Source organism: Bubalus kerabau, chromosome 6 (genome assembly GCF_029407905.1).
Source record: "Bubalus kerabau isolate K-KA32 ecotype Philippines breed swamp buffalo chromosome 6, PCC_UOA_SB_1v2, whole genome shotgun sequence".
Classification (NCBI taxonomy): domain Eukaryota; kingdom Metazoa; phylum Chordata; class Mammalia; order Artiodactyla; family Bovidae; genus Bubalus; species Bubalus kerabau.
In genome coordinates this window covers 87,073,770-87,096,842 of record NC_073629.1, presented here as the reverse complement: position 1 = coordinate 87,096,842, position 23,073 = coordinate 87,073,770, and the positions used below count along the sequence as shown (strand labels likewise).

Below are 23,073 nucleotides of genomic sequence, written 5' to 3'. Positions count from 1 at the left end.
CATGGTAATGCTGGCACTTTGGGTGGTGCTAGTGGTAAAGAACCTGCCTGCCAATGAAGAAGCCATAAGAGACGCAGGTTCAATCCCTGGGTTTAGGAAGATCCCCTGGAGAAGGAAATGGCAACCCACTCCAGTATTCTTGCCTGGAAAGTCCCGTGGACAGAGGGGCCTGGTGGACTACTATCCATAGGGTCACACAGAGTTGGACATGGCTGAAGCAACTTAGCAAGCAAGCAGGGCTGGCACATGAAAAATTATCAGTAAGTACTATTGTTTGTGTTGGTTTTGCTGCTGCTGCTGCTGCTAAGTCGCTTCAGTCGTGTCCGACTCTGTGCGACCCCATAGACGGCAGCCCACCAGGCTCCCCCGTCCCTGGGATTCTCCAGGCAAGAACACTGGAGTAGGTTGCCATTTCCTTCTCCAATGTGTGAAAGTGAAAAGTGAAAGTGAAGTCACTCAGTCACATCTGACTGACCCCATGGACTGCAGCCTACCAGGCTCCTCCGTCTGTGGGATTTTCCAGGCAAGAGTACCGGAGTGGGGTGCCATTGCTTCAGGTTACATGTGCTTTAATTTGCTTCCTGGGGGTCCCAGAGGCTGCTGTCCAGACGGAGGCGCTAGGCTGGGCTCTCCTTCAGTGGGCCCCCCATGCCAGCCTTGCATGACCATGTCCTCGTCCAGGCTGCCCGTGCCCTCCACGAGCTCCTTGTAGGTGATCTTCTCGGCGAACGGGGTTTTAGAATCAGTCAAATGTGAATTTAAATGCCCACTGTCACTCACAAGGCATATAGTCCTGGGCAATACTGATAACGATCAACATAGCTGCCATTTATTGAATATAACCTATGCTGCCAAGCATAATATTAGGTACCTTACATTATTTCTCTCTCAAAACTTACTTTGACTTTTCAAGGTATGTATGATTATACTCATTTTATAGATGAGTAAAGTCAGGTTTTAGAGATAGTAAGAAACTTACCCAAAGTAACAGAGCTAGGTTAGTAGCAAAGCTGAGTTCTTATTCTCAGTTAACTTCTTAGTTAGGTTTCCCCAAGCCATGGTTTTATTATTTCTAATAGGAATAACAATAACCCTTCATTGGGATTAGATATTGTACATAAAGTGCTTGGTAACTACTGGGCACTCTTGACATGATGCACTGTGATCGTATCATCACCTTTGATTACAGCTCCCATGCAATAGAATTTGTCTTTTTTCTATTCCTCGTATTAGGTATATATCTATAGGGATTAAAACAAAGTTCTTACGGATGGATTCTTAGAACATTTCTGAGAACTTCAGAACTTCAGAATCTCCTGTATGATTTGGGGCTATATTTGGTGTCTGGGTATCGGTGTATATGAGTACTTGCATCCAGTCTAGAAGTAGATGGATGGGTACTAAATCCGGGTGCTATGTAAGGAAACTCACAAATGTTCAGGATTGTGGACTTGAACATGAAAACATCTTGGCCTCAACATTTTGCTTTTCTGTTTATTCTGGAAGTTGTTAAGAAAACTGGCTCAGCTGAAGCCGAGCATTTGGGAACCGAATAAGTTTGGATGGGTTGGGTCGAGTCAGCATTATGCATACATATTTTGCATTCAGAAGCAACAGTAATCCTTCAGACTGGTATGTAAAAATGTAATGTATTCCATCATGTTTTAGCTTATGTCGCCTGTCTTAGTAAGTCAAAACACTTTGTAAAATTGGACTGCAAACTACTGCCCTATTTCTCCCTTTCCTTCTGGCATCAGAACCTTTATATGAAGGATTCACACCCACTTCCTTCTTTTATTCAATTACCCATTCATTACTTAACCCCCTACAATATGGTTTCACCCTAACCACCCACCTTGGAGGACACTGGTAATTCCTTTATTATGAATTATGTCATAAACACCCATGCCAGACATAGCTTCTCACCTGAATATCAGGACCCCTCTCCAGAGACACACATTTAAGAAATTGTCCTCTTACCACTTACTTTAAAGTTTGTAATTTTGAAGATAAGTTAGTAGGAGCAAAATATATTATTGTACATAATTTTGAAATTTTTCTGCCTTATAAAATATGGAGATCCTGAGGTTGACATTCTGCTTTTAATTAATCTTTATAAGATATAAAGCATTCCTAAGTCAAAGGTACCCCTTAAAAGGCTTTTGACATAAATGGAATCAAACCTTATATGTAATTCTTTATTATTGTTTTATGTTATGAATGTTAGGACCAAATAGCACCATAAAGATTAGAATTACATTCTCCTTGTTAATAATATCTTGCTTTATATGATTTCACTTTATATGGCAGTGTTCTCTGTCAATTCAAGTGTCTAATGCTGTCTCTCTTGACATATGATTTAACTATCAATCTATCAATGTAAATTATATTTCTTAATTGTTGATTTGGTACATAATATTAGCAGTTTTCCAAATCATCATTAATAGCATTTTTCTTTTGTAATAATACCTGTGCATTTATATTTAAACTAACTGGTACATCTTCAACATATAATGCCCATAAAGAGATTTTTTTTTTTAAACTCTAAGTTTGATCTAAATTGCTTACCATATTTAGAAGTGATATTATGATAGTAACATTAAATCCCAAAGCTATCTTGTCTTACTGACATGTTTGCAGTGTACAGAGGTGGTGGAGAACCTCACTGTGGTCATTATTATTGGTCACACCTAGGTTAGGTGATGCTAGACCTGGTGTTGAATCAAGCAAGGTGAAGACTGAAGCCAAAGATGAAACTCACAATGACTTGGGATAAATACTGTCATCATGCTAAACTTTGGTGTATTCCTGATTTTTTCCCCACTTTAGAGATGTGGAAAATGTTGTGGGACTGAGATGTTATATACAACCTGCCCAAGGTCACATGCTTGTAATTACTTGCCAGAATTTAAACAATAAAACTCAGACTCTTAACCACTACAGTCCTGCAAGACGCTCAATAAATATTTGTCAGTTAAAAAAATCAGTTCCCTCAATTCTAGAAATGAAGATAAATGATCATGTCATACATTATGATTCACTGTGAAAAATGTAACTGCAGAGTGTATAGTACAGTAAGAAATGTGAGGAACAATGAATTATGGTGGGATTAGAGGCAGAATGAGGAAAATAGTGTCTCAGGGAGGAGGCACCAAGACTGGGTTCCAGGCCTTTCCTTTGAGCTACAGGGCAGCCTGTGTTTCCCTTGCCATGGGACAGACGTACTCTTTGGTGTGCTTGTGTGTTTACTCATCCTCACCTCCCACTGGACCGTAAGCTCTCGAAAGATGGGTCCTAAGTCTTATATCTCCATCATTTTCTACAGGAACTGGTACCTAACAGGTATTTAGTAAATACAGAATGGTGAATGAGTGAGCTGCAGGGGTGAATACAGTCCTCAGGGGGAGATAGGACATTACAGCCAAAGACTTGAGCATGAATGAAGGTGTGAAAACTCACTGCATATTCAGAGAAAAGTGGGTGCTATGGAGTGGACAAGGCATGGAAATATGAACTGGGGTCTTGTGAAGGGTTGGGACAGTCATCTGTGCTTATGTATGCCATGATTAAGGGTGATAGTCTTCAGTTTCTTGAGTGCATGCCTTTTTTCAGTACATCGTCATCTTTTCAAGAACAAAGAAGACCAAAAACTGGAATATATCACGGAAATGCAAAAGCTCTCTTTTCATATCCCACTTCTGCTACTCATCATCTGTGTAACATTGGACATGTCACCTAGCTTTGTTGTCCTGCTTATTACAGAGTATATTTACTGAAGATTTGTTGAATGGGCTAATTAGTATAATTATATCATTTTGAAAGTAGGCTTTGAGGAATTTGAGATAGAACTACATAAAAGACCTAGTACCATGCCTGATATTTATTCACTGAGTGGGAGACACAGCTTAGGAATTTTTAGGTGAGAGGGACTGGATGTTTAGACATGGTAGCAGCTATATGGTTCACAATGGCCAGTCTGCCTGGAACAGAACTAAGCTAGTACTCATGGGCTAGGGGCGCTCAGATCCTCAGCAAGATGGACTATTTATTGAAAGGAGACGAGGTTTGTCGAGGCTCATCAAGTCAAGGAAAAGGCTCCAGTCTCAATGGAACCCTTGAGGACAAATCAAGTGACAGCTCAGATGCTCAGATCTCAGCTGGTAAAGAAGCCACGGGTCTAGGAAGCCTGAGAGTGGGGAGTCTGCTTTGCTGAGGCCTTGGACTCCAAGCTAGGACACGGGTAGCACAGTTAGGTCCAGACTACCTTGTGTGGCTGAACCTAAGCCTACTGTTTGCCCCCTGCTGTGGTCTGGCTAGGGCTCATCTTAAGGATGGTAGAGTCATGGAAGAAAGGAACTTAATGCATTTTGATTGTCAGAAAACTAAAATAGGGTGTGCATTATCAGTGAACTGGATGCTTTGGGAAGTTTGGCAAGTTTAGAAGTGTTCTTAGATTTATAAAGCAAAATATGGTTTTTCTTTCCTTTCTCTCTATAAGTTGAACCAGAGAGCGACATTTTTCTCTCTACTAATAATACTAGGCCGTGTTGTGTATATGGCCAATGTGTCGATTTCAAGAACTCTTAGTTCCTTTACTTGTCATGCATCTATCAAAGTCCTGCTGTGTGTCCTGCCTTTAAGAGACTCTGAGAGGAAGCCAAGCCGCAGTCACATTGAAGTGCAGTTGGCACCATAATGGAGGTCCTGTAGGTTCTAGATTCTGCAGTCACAAAGAGGTGAGTGATAAGCTCTATCCAGGGAATCAGGACAGTCCTCATGAGACAGGAAAGGAATGAGCAAAAATTTACCAGGTGGGGTCATGAGGACCACCTGGCAAACAGACAGCATGCGCAAAGCCATAGGTATGAAAGACTCTGATGTTTCTGCAAAGGTGGGGCTTGTTGACATAACCAGAACATAGGGCGCATATTAGGAGCATGTGGAAAGAAGACCAAGACGTCCCCATGTACTTTACTTAGGCTCTGGGCTTTGTGACAGACTGTGGAGCCACACTTCATGGCTCTAAACCCTGGCCCCACTGCTGTGTGCACCTGGGATCCTGAGCAGGCACCTTGATTTTTCTGTCCCTCCTTTTTTCATCTGATGAAATAATAGGACATGTATCATAGGGTGGATGTGAGAATTTGAGTAATAACAAGGAATTTTGAGTAATGTCTGGCATATTGATAATTATGATTATTGTATAAGATATAGAATCATATAATTAACAGTGATTTTTGTTCTTAAGGACTTCCCAAGTGGTGCTAGTGGTAAAGAACCTGCCTGCCAGTGCAGGAGACATAAGAGATGCAGGTTCAATTCCTGGATTGGGAAGATCCCCTGAAGGAGGGCATGGGAACCCACTCCAGCATTCTTGCCTGGAGAATCCCATGGACAGAGGAGCCTGGTGGGCTGCAGTCCATAGGGTCACAAACAGTCGAACATGACTGAAGTGACTTAGCATGCACTGTTCTTAAATCGTAACCTGTAGTCGGAGTGGAACACTCTGATAAGAGTGATGCTAAAGAAAGGTCACTGTCAGCCCTGTGGAATGGAGTGTGACTTGGAACACAGGACCTGGGCTGGTGGTGGGCAAATATAGCAATGTCCTCAAGCGATGTTGGAGGTCTGACCTAACATGGTGGAAGTGGAGGTGGATCTGGCAGATGCTGGAAAGGTAGATTTGCTCGAGTCTGGTGAGCCATTAGATGAGAAGGGTGAGAACCCTCTTTTCTCAGCATTCAGGGGTTGTGCTAGATAGATGCTGATGCCCGCGTGTTCATATTTCAAGGTACCACCATGGTTTTTATGAAAGCTCTGCCTCCTGCATTGCCAGTTGAGCTCCCATCCATATTGTGCATGCTGGGCAGCGTTCTCTTCGTGATGTTTTCAGCCGACTTAAATGTAACCCTTGATGATGACCATATTTACATAATGTGTGGCTGGTGAAATCATGGAAGATTGGAATTTCCCATTTTAATTCCATTTTAAAGATGCTTGTTAAGCAAAAGGATATAATTCATTTTTCAAACTGCTGAAATGTTATTTTGGCCTCTTGAATCAAAGGCATTCCGCAAGTGTTTTCTTTATTACATGCCTTAAACTTTAATTAGAATTTAATTATAAGATCCTGACGGCATGAGTAAGAGGAGCAGATGGGACAGTAAAAGCAGCTTAGTGAAGGAGGATTAAAGATTAAAAGTTGCTCGTTAATGGCATAAGGAATGAACAGAGAGCTAAATTACTATGCTTTTCTGCTAGGCTAATGCTTTTCCAGTTCTGCAACTTAGTTTTATCCCTAGTTTGAAGCTTAAGAATCTCATAAATTTAAGTTTTTTATTTTATTTTTCAATCATTAGAGTAGGTTTGTGCATCTAAAATAAGCTCAATAGACACTTGTTATTTGAAGCTCCATTCTCAACCCAGAAGGGGCCTTTACTACTGGTAAATATTTTTGAACACAAAGATAGAAAGCAGTACCTGAGTACAGACTTTTCTCCCTCTCTTGCTTTATAGGTTAAAAAAAGAGAGATGTTTCAGTGGATATGTGTACAGTTGTGCTTCTAGAACTTGGCTGGACTCATGTCATTTTTATAATATGTACCCAGGGCTTCCCCAGTGGCTCAGATGGTAAAGAATCTGCCTGCAATTCAGGAGACCCAAGTTTGATTCCTAGGTCAGAAAGATCCCCTGGAGAAGGGAATGCCTACTCCAGTATTCTCGCCTGGAGAATTCTATGGATAGAGGAGCCTGGCGAGCTACAGCCCATGGGGTCACAAAGAGTTGGATAAAACTGAGTGACTAACATTGGGAGATGCAACAGCTCTGATCCAGGGAAGGAACACTGGGCCTAGGGTCAGAGTCAGCACTTTATAACATGCTCTTGGACAAATAACTTCACCTCTCTGATTCTCTTGCCTCATCTGTAGAAAGTATTATTTTTTTTTAGCTTTTTTTTTTCTTTTGTCTTTTTGTCACTTAGTGTGCTGCCATGAGAATGCCTCTACATGGGCAGTAATTCTGAATGTTCTATTTGTTTTAATTTTTTGGCTGCATCATATAGGATTCAGGATCTCAGTTCCCCAAAGAGAGATCAAACCCCATGTCCTTTGCATTGAAAGTGCAGAGTCTTAGCCACTGCACTGCCAGGGAAGTCCCTGTAAAAATTAATATCTAATTCCCACTTCAGTGTTCTTGGGAAGTTTAAGCTAAATGCAATAACTCTGCAGTGCTTACTAACCCTACTTGGGCAGTGCCTCTCCTCAAGAAGCTAGCTCAGAGACTGAAAGGGAAAATGAACTGATAAATAAATTGAGATGATATAAAATCTCATAGTAGAGGTATCTATACAGTGGCAGAGGGATCACTAATCACTAACACAGACATTTAGAGCCAGGAGATAATGTATATATAAGGATGTTAGCAGTAGAAAGTGCTTTACAAATATAAGCCATTTACCAGTATAAGGTGATAAAGTTAGGGATCCAAACCTTCTGATTATTCTCAAATTAGGTAGAATATTATTTACAAACAGGTAAAACACAAAAGTGGTAGCTCAGAAGGTAAAGAGTCTGTCTGCAATGCAAGAGACCCAGATTCCATCCCTGGGTGTGGAAGATCCCCTGGAGAAAGAAATGGCAACCCATTCCAGTATTCTTGCCTAGGAAATCCCATGGACAGGGGAGCCTGGCAGACTACAGTACATGGAGTCGCAAAGAGTTGGACCCAACTGAGCGACAAACACACAAAACAAAGAAGAGATAAAAACATGCAAAATGATGCTTAATTCTTCTGGCACCTTGTACAGAAATTTGTACATAGTTCACATAGTTGGGGCTCAAATGATATTTGTTGAATTGATTTGAAAGAGGCTCACATTTTCTCATGAATCAGCTTGAGCATAAGGAGATTTTGCTCAAGATGGATGAGGAGGGTGTGAGTCTGTGAAGCCCAGGGAGGTTGTTTGGGGAATGTTGTCCATTCATTCAGGAAGTCAGCTCATGTGCCCCTCCTGCCCTCAGCCTGCCCCATGGTTGACCTTTGCAGCCATCCTCCTCACCCCTTGGGTTGTTTGCTGAAGGAGAGGTAGAGATTTGGAGGGGCACCTTGGAACTGCCCTTCACATCATGCTGTGAGGATGACCCATTCTGCTCTTGGGGCCATATCTAGCATCACCTCCTGCTCAACTAAGTGACTCTACTTCTCAATACTTTTGCTCCTAGTTTTTCTTTCTTTTTGTACTCTTAAGTTTAGAATCTCTCTCCTCCTCTGCCCTCCATCACTAATTACAAGCTTAATGCAGACTAGGCAACAGTGGAAAATAAAAAGAAGTAAAAATTATAACAGAGAAGGCAATGGCACCCCACTCCAGTACTCTTGCCTGGAAAATCCCATGGATGGAGGAGCCTGGTAGGCTGCAATCCATGGGGTCGCTAAGAGTCGGACACGACTGAGCGACTTCACTTTCACTTTTCACTTTCGTGCATTGGAGAAGGCAATGGCAACCCACTCCAGTGTTCTTGCCTGGAGAATCCCAGGGATGGGGGAGCCTGGTGGGCTGCCGTCTGTGGGGTCACACAGAGTCGGACACGACTGAAGTGACTTAGCAGTAGCAGCAGTAGCAGTAAAAATGTATAATGAAATAAAAAACATTTCGTCTCCTACCATCTAGGGACAACTTCTTTTTCTTTAAATATCTTGATATATGCTTTGTTCTAATTGTTTGCAAATTCTGTATTTTAAAATTCATCTACTCAAGGAAATTTATTTGTAACTCCCAAATTAATATTGGTGGTGTTTCTGTGGTCATTATCAGATAACCATGGAGCAGCAAAACTTTTCTGAGTTGTGTGTGTATTCCCAGCAGAGTTTGTGCTAGGTGACACTCTGCCTTCTTGTTTCTGTTGTCACTCTATACGTGTCCTTTTGTGGTCTATTAGTACCCTATTTTTCTTATTTTTGTGCTTTTTACTGGTGATCTTACTGTTTAAATGACCCCCAGGCTTGGTATTGTCTGGATTCCTAAGTATAGGAAGGCTCTGCTGTGACTTATAGAGAAATTATGTTAGATAAACTTTGTTCAGACATGAGTTAAGTACTATTGGCTGTTACATTTACTGTTAATGAATCAACAGCATATATTAAATGGTGTGCTTTTAAACAGAAGCACAAAAAACAAGGTTATGTATTCATAAGTTGGTGAAAACAGAACCAGAGGCTTGCAGGAACCTAACCCTGTGTTTCCCCTAGGAACGATGGAGCCATGTTTGTGGAGACTTCGTAGAACCTAAACCTTGGTGGATGATGAGAAGCAACAGTGTATCTTTCTACTCTTCTTGTTTTCTCTTGTGTCTCACAATGCCTCAATCTCTGTTGTGTGCAGTATGTGTATATTTGCTTAAATTGTATGTGCATATGTTTAGGAACTGTAGTATCACACGACACACTGTTCTTTGACATATCTTAACTCATCAGTGGTCTGTGACATACCTTAACTCATCAGTGGTGTTGGCCTTTGGCCCAGATCTATTTGTTGTCCTATCCTGCTCTCTTCTGCATTCCAGATGGTTGACCCCTGCCCTCTGACAGTTTGACACCAGTGGGAGATAGGAGGATAGGAGAAAGGGAAGCCAGAATATATAGTCCTTAACTCTCTGCCTTGGACAGCGTTGCTGGCAGTGGCCACATCCCCTTTGTGGCTCTCCCACCCACAGGGCAGGCTCCATCTTCTGCTGAGTGACCCCAGCAACCACACCTCCTCCTTTTGTCCTTTCGGCTCACGGGTGGGAGCAGCTTCCTGCTGTCACTAATCTTCCCTGTCCCCTGGGTAGAGCATCAGATTCAAACACCAAAACAAGACCAAAAAAAAAAAAGAGAGAGAGAGAGACTAGTAGCAAGGGTCCAACACTATATGAGAGAGACTGAGAAAGGAGTGAGGAGTGGAGAGAGTTGTCAGCCTGAGGGCCATATGTGCTGCGTATGTGGTACTGGACTTCGCATGCACAGGTTAAGCAGCTGAGATGCCATCGGCGGTTGGAGAGTAGTCAGTGCCTTGTGACCTGAGCATGTTTGTCTGGAATATGATGCCCCTTAACCTGACTAGATCATCCACTGAGGGAAGGAAAAAAAATCCATTCTAATTATTCTGACAGAGTTCTAACAGGGCCTCATTCCCTAGAATATATATATGTGTGTGTGTGGTAGTCACTCAGTTACGTTCAACTCTTTGCGACCCCATGGACCCCTCTGTCCATGGAATTCTCCAGGCAAGAATACTGGAACGGGTTGCCATTTCCTTCTCCAAGAATATATATATAGATGTATGTATTTTTCTAGAATATGTTTATGTGTGTGTGTGTGTATCTCCCCGGAACACACACACATATATATATATATATGTTTCTGGCCTCTTTTTATTCCCCTTTTCACATTAGGACCCTGTCTCCCTAGAGTGTGAGGTCCCTTGTGGGTCTTATATTCCATTTTCAACCTTTCATGTTGGCATAGTCCTTATTAAAAATGTATTTTTTCTGAGCCTTGGCCACACTGCTGAAATGTGGATTTATGGAAGGACCTTCAGAGCTGAAAGACATTTTTGAAGAACCACTGTACCAAGTGACATTAAATATTTATCAACTACCATGTGTAAGTTGTTCATCTGTTTGCTTTACCTCTTGGACCAAAAGGTTTCTTGTCTCATTTTTGCTAAAGTAGATATCACAGAGAAGTTGCCTTTTTACCTTCCATTCCTGCCTGTGCTGTTTTCCTGTCCCAGGAATATGGTACATTACTCTGCCTGTAGCAATACTTGGAAAGATTGCTACGGGCTTTGAGTACTTCATTGGGAAGAAATGCAGAATAATGATGGAAAAAGCCTTAGATTCTGGGGCAAGAATGGCTCTGCCACTTGCAAGCTGTGTAGTTTGAGTGGTCATGTTTGCCGTTTAAGGTGGTCATGTAGTTGAAATAGGACAGAATGGGAACAGTACTGAGCACAATTCCTGGCCCCCAGTGGGGCAGCCATAAAAGGCAGCTTTCTCGTCTCATTTTCTTAGTCCTCTATCTGGGACTTTCCAAACACATTTCTAACAACCTAGAATAAAATATGCTATTAATAATAACCAAAAGCACACAGTTTAATCTTATTAAATAAACCCGAAATGTTGCTCAGACACCCTTCACTATTTCTGGAATACCTTTGTAAAACAACACTTTGATTTTGTTATTAAAAATACCTACAACTTCTTAAAGACTGGTTACAGCCTTTGTTATTCACACCTGAAAAACATGCAGAAGTTTGGTTAATTTTGGCATATGCACGTACTTGCGTATATATTTATATGTATATATTTATTCTTTTTTCTCTTTCTCTTTCACTGTGTTTGTATATATATGCAGGCACACATATAGCTCTTTAAGAAACATTCTTCTAGTGTTTTATTTTCTTAAAGTCTGTACTTCACAGAATTTTTTTCCCTCAGAACTGTTTATCCACACTCCAGACATGACCGTTGGAAAGGTGGCAGAAAAAACAAACGACTGGTGTGTTTTGGGGCAGTCTGCATTCCTTTTAACTCTCTGAGCCCAGGCTTATGCTTGGGCTTTCAACCTATTTGTCCTGGGGCTCAACCCCTTTGATTCCTGCTTGAAAATTAGCTTGTTGTTCAAGCTCATGAGAGCCACCCCAGAGCTCTCTTGGGTTCACGAACTAGAGATCTATGAAGTGTTTGACTTTATTTGTAACTTTAACCACAGCAGCCTTAACCAGGCTTTTATTTTCTTATTTAACTTTTATCCTTGTAACCTTAACCTAATTTTGTTTTTAAATCTCCATTCTCCCCATCCCACAATTCCTAATCCCTCTTTTGTCCTCAGATTTTCCTCCAAAGTCAAGAGTATGACATTTAAGTCCATGCTTTAGGAAGTGTCTAAAATCTTAACACACATACTGAATTAGGACTTTTTTTTTCTGGGTTGCTTAGGAAGATTAAATACAGGTTTTAGAATTCAAAAAAGCACAGACAGAAGTTGTGATGTGGCTTGGGAGTAGGGGTGTGGGTTTTAGAAAGTACTGTGATACTTCTCTTGGCCTTGGGGGGACTTTTATTTCCTCTGTGAGGGTCCAGGAGCCAGGGCTGTGGATGGTTTAGACAGAGAAGGATTGAAGGGATAACTGCTTCCAGACCCTGAGCCTTGAATGCTAAATGATAGTTCAGGCTCTTGAGAAAGGGAGCAAGAGGCTGAAACAGGCTGGGGGAATCCCCATACAGCTTCCTGTAGCTCCAGTTCAGTTTAGTTGCTCAGTTGTTTCTGACTCTGTGACCCCACGGACTGCAGCACGCCAGGCTTCCCTGTCCTTCATCATCTCCCAGAGCTTGTTCAAACTCATGTCCATTGAGTCGGTGATGACATCCAGCCATCTCATCCTCTTTTGTCCCCTTCTCCTCCTGCTGTCAATCTTTCCCAGCATCAGGGTCTTTTCCAGTGAGTCAGTTCTTCACATCAGGTGGCTAAAGTGTCAGAGCTTCAGCATCAGTCCTTCCAATGAATATTCAGGATTGATTTCCATTAGAATTGACTGGTTTGATATCCTTGCAGTCCAAGGGACTCTCAAGAGTCTTTTCTTAACACTACAATTCAAAAGCATCAATTCTTTGGTGCTCAACTTTCTTTATCGTCCAACTCTCACATCCATGCATGACTACTGGAAAAACCATAGCTTTGACTAGATGGACCTTTGTTGGGAAAGGGATGTCTCTGCTTTTTAATATGCTGTCTAGGTTGACCATAGCTTTTCTTCCAAGGAGCAGGCATCTTTTAATCTCACGGCTGCAGTCACCATCTGCAGTGATTTTGGAGCCCAAGAAAATAAAGTCTCTCACTGTTTCCATTGTTTCCCCATCTATTTGTCATGAAGTGGTGGGACCAGATGCCATGATCTTAGTTTTTTGATTGTTGAGTTTTAAGACAGCTTTTCACCATCCTCATTCACTTTCATCAAGAGGCTCTTTAGTTCCTCTTTGCTTTCTGCCATAAAGGTGGTGTCACCTGCATATCTGAGGCTATTGATATTTATCCTGGCAATCTTGATTCCAGCTTTTGCTTTATGCAGCCTGGCATTTTGCATGATGTACTCTGCATAGAAGTTAAATAAGCAGGGTGACAGTATACAGCCTTGACCTACTCCTTTCCCAATTTGGAAACAGTCTGTTGTTCCATGTCTGGTTCTAACTGTTGCTTCTTGACCTGTGTATAGATTTCTCAGAAGGCGGAGATTCCCATCTCTTAAAGAATTTTCCAGTTTGTTGTGATCCACACAGTCAAAGGCTTTGGCCTAGTCAATGAAGCAGAAGTAGATGTTTTTCTGGAATTCTCTTGCTTTTTCTGTGATCCAACGCATATTGGCAATTTGATCTCTGGTTCCTCTGCCTTTTCTAAATCCAGCTTGAACATCTGGAAGTTCTCAGTTTGCATACTGTTGAAGCCTTGCTTGGAGAATTTTGAGCATTCTTTGCTAGTGTATGAGATGAGTGCAATTGTGCCTTAGTTTGAACATTCTTTGAAATTGCCTTTCTTTGGGATTGGAATGAAAACTGACTTTTTCCAGTCCTGTGGCCACTGCTGAGTTTTCCAAATTTGCTGGCATATTGAGTGCAACACTTTTACAGCATCATCTTTTAGGATTTGAAATAGCTCAGCTGGAATTCCATCATCTCCACTAGCTTCCTGTAGCTCCAACTTGTGTGTATTTATCTCCCAGCAGATCCATGGCCGCATGGGACATACTTCATTACCTCCACCAACCCTCACGGCTTTGCAAAAGAGGTGGTAGCAGTTTTCTTTTATAGAAGGGGGAAACTGAAGCTCTTCGAGGTGAAGGAAATTTAGGGTCTAACCAGGATTAGAGTAAGTCTGGATTAACCAGTTTGTGTATTGCCTTTCTCTTCCTCAGTACTTTTCCTTCCTTGATTTCCATGGCCCTTCTTTGGAGCTTAGTTTCTTTTGATATTCTTCCAAAGGGAGAGACTGAGATCTTTCGGGTATTTAAAATGCATCAGGAACTGGGTTTTTTTTTTTTTATGCTTTCTTTTTAATTTTTAAAATTGAAGTACAGTTAATTTACTGTGTTAATTTCTGCTCTCCAACAAAGAGGTTCAGTTCTGCTATACAGATAAATATATTTGTTCATTGTTTTCCATACTTTTTTCCATCATGGTTTATCACAGGATATTGAATATACTTTCCAGTGCTGTACCGTTGGACCTTGTTGTTTATCCATCTTCTGTATAGTAGTTTGCATCTGCTAATCCCAAAGTCCCAATCCTTCCCTCCCCATTTGCAACCATAAGTCTGTTCTTTATATCAGTGAGTCTGTTTCTGTTTTGTAGATATGTTCATTTGTGTTGTATTTTATATTGCACATTTGGAGAAGGCAATGGCAACCCACTCCAGTACTCTTGCCTGGAAAATCCCATGGACAGAGGAGCCTGGTAGGCTGCAGTCCATGGGGTCGCTAAGTCAGACACGACTGAGCAACTTCACTTTCACTTTTCACTTTCATGCATTGGAGAAGGAAATGGCAACCCACTCCAGTGTTCTTGCCTGGAGAATCCCAGGGATGGGGCGGCCTGGTGGGCTACCGTCTATGGGGTCGCACAGAGTCAGACACGACTGAAGTGACTTAGCAACAGCAGCAGCAGCATATGGTTTTTGCCTTTCTCTTTTTGACTTACTTTGCTTAGTATGATCTTAGGTCCGTCCATGTTGCTACAAATGACATTATTTCATTCTTTTTTTTATAGCTTAATATATATTCTTAGGAATTGGGGGCAGGCGGAAAAGGGGACGACAGAGAATGAGATGGCTGGATGGCATCACTGACTCGATGGACATGAGTTTGAGTGAACTCTGGGAGTTGGTGATGGACAGGGAGGCCTGGAGTGCTGTGATTCATGGGGTCACAAAGAGTTGGACACAACTCTGCGACTGAACAGAACTGAACTGAATATATTCTTTTTCAGGTTCTTTCCATTATAGGTTGTTACAAAATGTTGGATCTTGCTCCCTGTGCTTGTATGTCCTTGTTTTTTTCTGGGAGTTGGTGATGGACAGGGAGGCCTGGCGTGCTGCGATTCGTGGGGTCACAAAGAGTTGGACACGACTGAGTGACTGAACTGAACTGAACTGAATATGTATCTAGGGAGAGATAAATTAGGATTTGGGATTTAATAGATGCATCTGGCACTGTTTTTATACATTCATGCAGGGTACATTTTAATCAAAATCCTGTGAGAGGGTGGTGGTTCCCCATTTTAAACAGGAAATCTCTGAAGCTTTGAGGGTTCAGTCATTTGTCCAAGGTCACATGGGACAAGGAGGTGACTCTGGAGTCCAGGTGTGGCTGCAGAAACTTTGCCATGCCCTCTATACCAGATCTCCATGTTAGGATGATGTCCCAATATTGGGGTGAAGCCACTCAGAAGTGGTAGATATGTGGCCATCGGTGCAGACGTGGTGTGTCATGCTCTACTGCAATATCATTTTATTTCTAGGGATTTATGGCAGAGGTAGGCTTGCTTCCTTAGTCTCGGTTGGAAATGAAGGAAAGACAGTAATGATGAGTATTGCTCACATGTGAATATTTATGTCTATATAGCAGGCACAGTTACTTGCGTTTTTATTTATCCTTTATTGTTTCAGTTCAGCCATATAACAACTTCAGAGTTTTATCTCATTTACAGATTTGGAAATACTCAGGGAAGTGGTGTCACCTCCCTGCTGTACCTCACACTACTGGAAAGTGGAAGAATGGGATTTGAACCTACATCAAAACTATTTCTTACACCAACAGTATTCTCCTTCTACTCAGCGTATGGGCACACATCCCTGGGAACACATGTGGGGACCTCATGTGATACATAAGATGACTTAGAGTAGTACAGGCCAGGGCTTATAAAACAGTGACTCACATAGTGAAGAAGTGGCATGCCCCTTTTCAACTGTCTTATAGACCATTAGATTGCAGAAAGGAGCACTAATGCGTTTTATAGCTTTCTAATACTTCATCCTTTTTTTTTTTTTTTTTAAAGAGAAAACAGAGCTCAGGCTGTCAGGCTTAGACAACAGAATCTAAAAGGACACAGCAACATTTGTTATACTTTGTATTTAAAATTTTTCTCTTCTTAAAAAAATTATGACATGTTTATACATGCAGAATAATATAATGCATATATAAGGAAGAAAGAATATTGTAGTGGACATCCATATACCTGTTACCTACTGAAAAATGACCCACCACTTTCAGCTACTGTTGGAACCTTCTGTGTCTCTCTGCCCATCACATTTTTCTCCTCTCTCTCCCACTGACATCTTCCATGTTCACTGTACAATGGTCAGAATCAGGTGTTATTCATAGCACCTGATATTGACATTCATACAGAGCTATTATCTGATGTATAGAACTTATTATACTCTTTCCTATTGTTCTACTGATGTCTCTTTTTCTGGTCCAGAACATAATCTGGAATTACAGTGCATTTAATTGTGACATATTCTTTGTTCGCTTTAATCTGGAACTGTTCTTCAGTCTTTTTCTTTATGACCATGACCTTTTAAAGCATCCAGCCAGTTAGTTTGTGTTGTGTCCCTCAACTCATCTGATGTTTCCTCAGGATTCCATTTGCATTATGCATTTTTGGCAGGAAAACCAGAGAAATGATGTGCTCTTTACAGTACATGGTATCAGGAGGCATGTGATGTCGATTTGCCCCATCACTGGTGAGATCAGCTTGTGATGTCTCTTGGTTAAGATTGTGTCTCCCAGGTTTTCCAGTATAAACTTACTATCTCCTCCTTTGTAATTAATATCACCTCGTGGGGAGCTCCTTTGAGACTATGTAAATATCATGCTTCCTATAGTATCTTTGCCCAGTAATTTTAGCGTTCATTATTAATTCTTGCTTGAGACAAGTATGCCTTTGGTTTTGCCAGGTAGTGTTTTTCTATGTTTATAATTTCTTCTACATTTATTAACTGGAACAATCCTGTTAGTGACTTTCCCCTTGTCTCTTACTTATTTATTCTTTCAAATATTTATTTATTATTTTCAATATGTGCTTCTGAATTCTTATTTTATTCTGTTGGTTATAATCCAGTATTATCGTTATTTTGTTGCCTAAACAGTCTTTGACTTAACCATTGGGAACCCCTTCCCATCGGCTTCTGTGTCCTTCTGTGCCCCAGGTTTTTTTTGAGGACATGTTTACTTCCAGGCGCCATAGGATGTCACTTAGTACTTTCCTTGTCCATCCTTGGAATCAGCTGATTCTAGGCCACTGCATAGTTTTGGCAGAAGAGTGACATGATCCAATTTACATTTTAAGGAGCTGTTTCTAGCTGCTGTGTGGAGCAAGGATTGTAGGGAGATAAGAGTAGAAACAGGCAAGCAGCAGTTGCAATAATCCAAGTGAGAAATGACTGTGCTTTGGACCACAGTCATAAAGATGATGGAAAGTGTTTAGAGTGGGGATCTACTATGAAGCTGACGCTGAAAAGACTTGCTGGTGTGGGGGAGGGGAGTTTCAGGCAAAGAGTAATCAAGAATGAATCAGTGACCCTTCTATTCCCTTGACCTTGATGATAATTCGCATGCTTACACCTGTTTGGCACTTCTGTCTGTGTCTCATTCACAGGTTCCTCTTCTGGAGTCTCTTTATGTGAATTTTCAGAGGCTCCTGACCTTGGTTCGTTTCTCTTTCTTTTCTGCCAGGAACTGCACAACAAAAGAAGCAAACTCACGTTTCTGTGGGATCCCAGAAGATAGCATAAGAGAAGCACAGGCTGAGATAACTGTACACGTCCACATCTTGTGAGTGGGGACAGCTACAGTGAACGAACTGTGTCTCGTGAGCCTGGTCTCAGGGGGGCTTCCTGAAATGATCTCCAGAGGGGATGCTGGCCCCGTATTGCAAAGTCTTTTAGTTTTTCAAGACAAACCAGAAATGCAATTTTTAAAGGAGTTGCAATCTTAAGATTTTTGTATGTTGGCTGAAGCTTTTTTTAGAACTCTGTGGAGGCCAAACAAAACAAGTCTGTGTTCCAGATGTGGTCCATGGGCCACTGGTTTGCAACTTGTGCTGAAATATTCTTTCTGGGGTAACTCAGTGTGTACATGGCTTGGTTTTCTTGTTAGTGTATGAGCCCGTGACTTCCAAATTCTGTATTTCCAGAACTCTTCTTCAAAATAGAAGTGGCCACAGGACATAGGTAGCTTTCCACTGTTGTCTCCACCAGAACATCCCAGATTCACATTCCTCATCACTGTCCTCTTTTCTGCTTGCTTCATTCAAGTGATTCACTATCTTTTCTGAGGGATCCAGGCTGAAACCTGGCTTCATTCTTGATGCCTGCCTTTCTGACAAATGTCGTGTTCAGAATGTCATGTTAGTCCACCTCTGTGACTTGCTTGTGTTACTTTCTAAATGTTTTTCAGTGTGCCTTCTTATTTCCCTTTCTTCTACAACGTTAATTTGGTCATTCAGGTAGCTTTGGAAGGAATATATCTAAGTCTCCATTATTACACCCATTTTATAGATGATGAAAACTGAGACTTGGAGAAAACTTGTCATTTGTCCAAATCACATAGTAGCAAGTGGCAAAGTGGCAGTTTGAACCCAGGTGACGTTAATTGCCGGATGTGTATTCTTTATCAGCATGAAATAATGAACTGTTCATCTGTGTTACAGGACCTATAAGTAACAAGTGTATGATCTTGATCATCATTGCACAGTGTATATATGTATGTCAAATCATGTTGTATACTTTAATATATACACAATTATATTTGTGAATTATTCCTCAATAAGAATGGGAATAAAAAGAAAGCAAATGTTTTAAAAAAGAAAATAAATGACAAATGGATAAGAAGTGGAAGTAATCAACTAGAATTACCTAGATTTGCTTATAGCAGACCTCTTCTAGTAAGTTGCTGCTGCTGCTGCTAAGTCACTTCAGTCGTGTCCAACTCTGTGTGACCCCATAGATGGCAGCCCACCAGGCTCCATCCCTGGGATTCTGCAGGCAAGAACACTGGAGTGGGTTGCCATTTCCTTCTCCAATGCATGAAAGTGAAAAGTGAAAGTGAAGTCACTCAGTCGTGTCCGACTCTTAGTGACCCCATGAACTGCAGCCCACCAGGCTCCTCCGTCCATGGGATTTTCCAGGCAATAGGACTGGAGTGGGGTGCCATTGCCTTCTCCGTAGTAAGTTGCTACCTATATATAATTTACCTATATATAATTTTTTTTCCCTCGGTTACAATATCATCTTTATATAAAATGGTGCTTGATAAGTACTCAATGGGTGTTTGAAAACACATCTTTCCCTTGCGGATTTTAGCTCCTTGTTTTAGGTACATTTGCTTTATCCATGAAATCAACTGTCATCCCCTTCTCCTGCCTTCTGTGTTTCCCGGCATCAGGGTCTTTTCCAATAAGTCAGTTCTTCACATCAGGTGGCCAAAGTATTGGAGCTTCAGAGGATGAGATGGTTGGATGGCATCACCAAATCGATGGACATAAGTTTGAACAAGCTCTGGGAGTTGGTGATGGACAGGGAAGCCTGGCATGCTGCAGTCCATGGGGTTGCAAATAGTAGGAAATGACTAAGTGACTGAACTGAACTGAAATCAACTGAATCACAGAAGTTCATTACAAATTGTGAAATTTCAGTGTTCACATTGAAGACACTTTAATGTCATTTACAAATATGACATATAATGGAGTATAGGTGTCTGAAAGTAAACAAAAATTTGCCCCCTGTAACAGGGAACCTGTTGCCTACTTTCTCGGAGTCTCAATATTGGATGGATTCTCTGTAGGTCATCTGGGTCTTCTGATAGCTTCACCCAGCTGTCCCCAGCAGACAGGCCTGGCCTGGGCTAGCTCTGGAAGGAGATTCCCCCTGCCTCCCCGCTCCATGGCGTTTTCTAGAGAGTTTGTTTTGTTTTTAATTGAGAGCTGCTGGCAACAGCATTATGCTGATGTGGCAATTCCCAGTTGGTGGTCAGTTCTCTGCTTACTTTAGAAGGTAGCTTTTATTTTGGACAAATTTTAGTCACCCACAAAGAGAGCAAGCTTATTCCTTGGTACTCTGATGCTCTGGGTTCAAACACAACCAAAAGCCTTTGCAAGAAATCCTCAGGGATTTTTTCCATTAAAAACAAAACAAAACAAAACTGTGTTAAATAAGAGGTTGAACTTTGGATTCAGACATTCCTGGGTTTGAGCCCCAACTCCTTTCTCTGAGCCTATTTTTAGTCTGTAAAGTGGGGATGATAATACTGCATAGGATCCTTATGTCCATTGAATTAGATAATGCTGGTATAGCCCTTAGTTAAGTACTTGGACTATAGTAAGCACTTAATAAATGTCATTTATTACTGTTATTACTGTATCAATTGAATGGTTCTTATATTAGATCAGGTAACAGTTCCTCAGTCAACTCCTATTATGTATTCCCCCAGCATATCTCTCACGTCTAAGGGACTGCTTAATTATTGTCAAGCTGTGCTTGATCAGCATTCCTTCCTGCCCAGTTTTTGAATGAATGAATTAAACAGATACTTTTTGAGTATTCTCTAGGTGCCAAGAACTGCACTGAATACTGCCCGTTTAAGAGTGATATACTGTGAACTTTCACTCGATTTATTTCCTGTTTCAAATCAGAACGGCATTACTGTAGTTCCTCAAATGTGCCATCTCTCTCCTACCTACACACCACAGCACAGAGTGTTCGTGTGGCCTGTAACACTTTCGCTTACCAAGGGGCATATTTCTGCCTTTGGCTCAAATCTTATCTGAAGCCAACTTGACTCAACCAGGGATAGTTCAGTGCTTTTTCTGTTGTCTGAGTGTTGTGCTTTGAGTATGTGATTCCTTCATAATATTCTCATGAGTGTGTGTATTATAATCATTTGTCTGTGTCTCTGCTCACTGGCCTAGGAACACTTTGAGACCAGAGATCACGTCTCTTTGTTTTTGCCTTCTTAACAGAGTGCTTATAGAAATGTGATTCTATCTATTGGTGAGTTGGATGGATGACTGAATGAGTAGGTGGGAGAAAGAAGAAAAATGGTATGTGAATTAAAACAGACAAATAAATAAATGAAAGAAACAGGGACCTGACCCTATGACCTTAAGATACTGTCATGCTTATAGCGGAACAGGAATGTAAACACTCTGAGTGTAGTGATAAATGCTTAGAGATCCTGAGAGTGTAGATGGCAAGTGATGGTCAGCAGGTTTTGCCTGTAGATGTGTCTTGTTTCAGCCACTCCGTGTTTGTTTATTTATTTTAAAAAATTCAGATACCCCAATATAAAAGTCCTTCAGCTTCCCACATTTGGCAATGCTGGGCCATTCTCTGCATGAAACAGTATCCTAGAGCTGGAGAAACTGAGGGGCAAGGGGCTGCCTTTATGTGTGGGCGACTGTTCCACAGTCCTCTCAGCTTTACTCATTTATGTTAACCATCCTGACCAGTCAATCCTACAGGAAATTAAATATTCATTGGAAGGACTGTTGCTGAAACTCCAATACTTTGGCCATCTGATGCAAAGAGCCAGCTCTTTGGAAAAGACCCTGATTCTGGGAAAGATTGAAGGCAAAAGGAGAAGGGGATGGCAGAGGATGAGATGGCTAGATAGCATCACTGACTCAGTGGACATGAATTTGAGGAAATACTGGGAGACAGTGGAGGACAGAGGAGCCTGGCGTGCTGCAGTCCATGGAGTTGCAAAGAATTGGACAGACTTAGGGACTGAACTACAACAAACCTGACCTTGAATACACTTGAGTTTGCAACCTCTATTTTAGAAAGCAGTTGAAAATTTCTCCAAGTGGGAAGTGAGAAAAGGGGACAGTTGAGTGTGGATAGAAGGAAGGAGGAAGTTTCAGTAAGAGGAAATGCCTGGAGATGTGAAAACTACGTGGGATATTGGAAAACTGGCATAACTCCTGTCCACCCACAGCACACAGAGCTTGTAGGGGCCAGAGAATCCAGTGGGGGCCCAATCAGGGTGTCTTTGTATATTTTTTCTGAAGAGTTTAGATTTCAATGTAGAGTAAGTGGGGAGTAGTCAGGGGATGGTTTAAGCACAGGAATGACATGGCTGTCCCTTATAAGGTGGATAAATTCTGAAGGGAGAAGAGCATATGCAGGTGGACCTAATAGGAGCCTGTTACCCAATTCAGTGGTTCTTAACCTGGGTGATTTTGCTTCTCAGGGGACACTTGGCAAAGTCTGTAGACATAAGGAGGGGGTGTGTTGTGGGCATCTTAGTAATAGAGGCTAGGGGTACTGCTAAACATCTTCTACTAACAAGACAGCCCCCAACAACAAAGAACTATCCAGCCCCAAATGGCAGTAGTGACAAGATTGAGAAGCCCTGCTCTGTCCAGCTGAGCTATCAAGAGCATGAGCTCCTTAGTGACAGGGTGAAAGGGACACAGTCAGTGTATTTGGGACATAAAATCAATGGGCCTACGTAACTGATTATTTGATTGTGTTCGTTTGAGGAGAGAAAAGGAGGATGAGCAAGTAGGAAGAAAGAGCTGAGCAAGGTTTATTTAGCAAATAAAGAAGAAGCCAGGCTTAAAAGGTGACTAGAGGTGCTACATTAATAACACCATCATTTACGCCTATTGATTGAACAGCACAAACAAGCATTCTCTCATCTTTTTTCATCTTTAAGAAAACACTGATAATTTTATTGAGATCTAGCAAACTTAGTTTATTGGGGGAAAAATATAAAAAGATTTCGATTTATACTTCGGGGCATTTTTTTTTGACAAGAGAGTTTTACTTTTGGGTGTCGAGGTAAAGTCATAAGGCCAAGATTAGTTTAACGGTTGTCTCAGGTCACTTCCTGATGTTTTTCTCTCTCTAGAAATTTCTTGATCCTTTAGCATGTATCCCTTACAAAAATCCATTGGAAAGACAAAAATTGTAAAGATAACTCTATCAAAACGTGTTTAAACTTTTCTTCTAACATGACTATATCGACACTTGTTCTTA

At 41.3% G+C, this 23,073-nt stretch overlaps 1 protein-coding gene across 11 annotated transcripts in view; it reads left to right on the top strand.

The window, feature by feature from the left end:
* FGGY (FGGY carbohydrate kinase domain containing) overlaps positions 1–23,073 on the top strand; it is a 514,571-nt gene that overhangs the window by 116,244 nt on the left and 375,254 nt on the right. For 7 of the 11 annotated variants that reach the window (XM_055585682.1, XM_055585689.1, XM_055585683.1 and 4 more), the window contains one exon: positions 17,768–17,866. The exons of the other annotated variants lie outside the window; for them this stretch is intronic. In XM_055585682.1, coding sequence (XP_055441657.1) covers positions 17,768–17,866 — 99 coding nt within the window. The remainder of the gene's footprint in view (positions 1–17,767; positions 17,867–23,073) is intronic. 11 annotated transcript variants of the gene reach the window in all.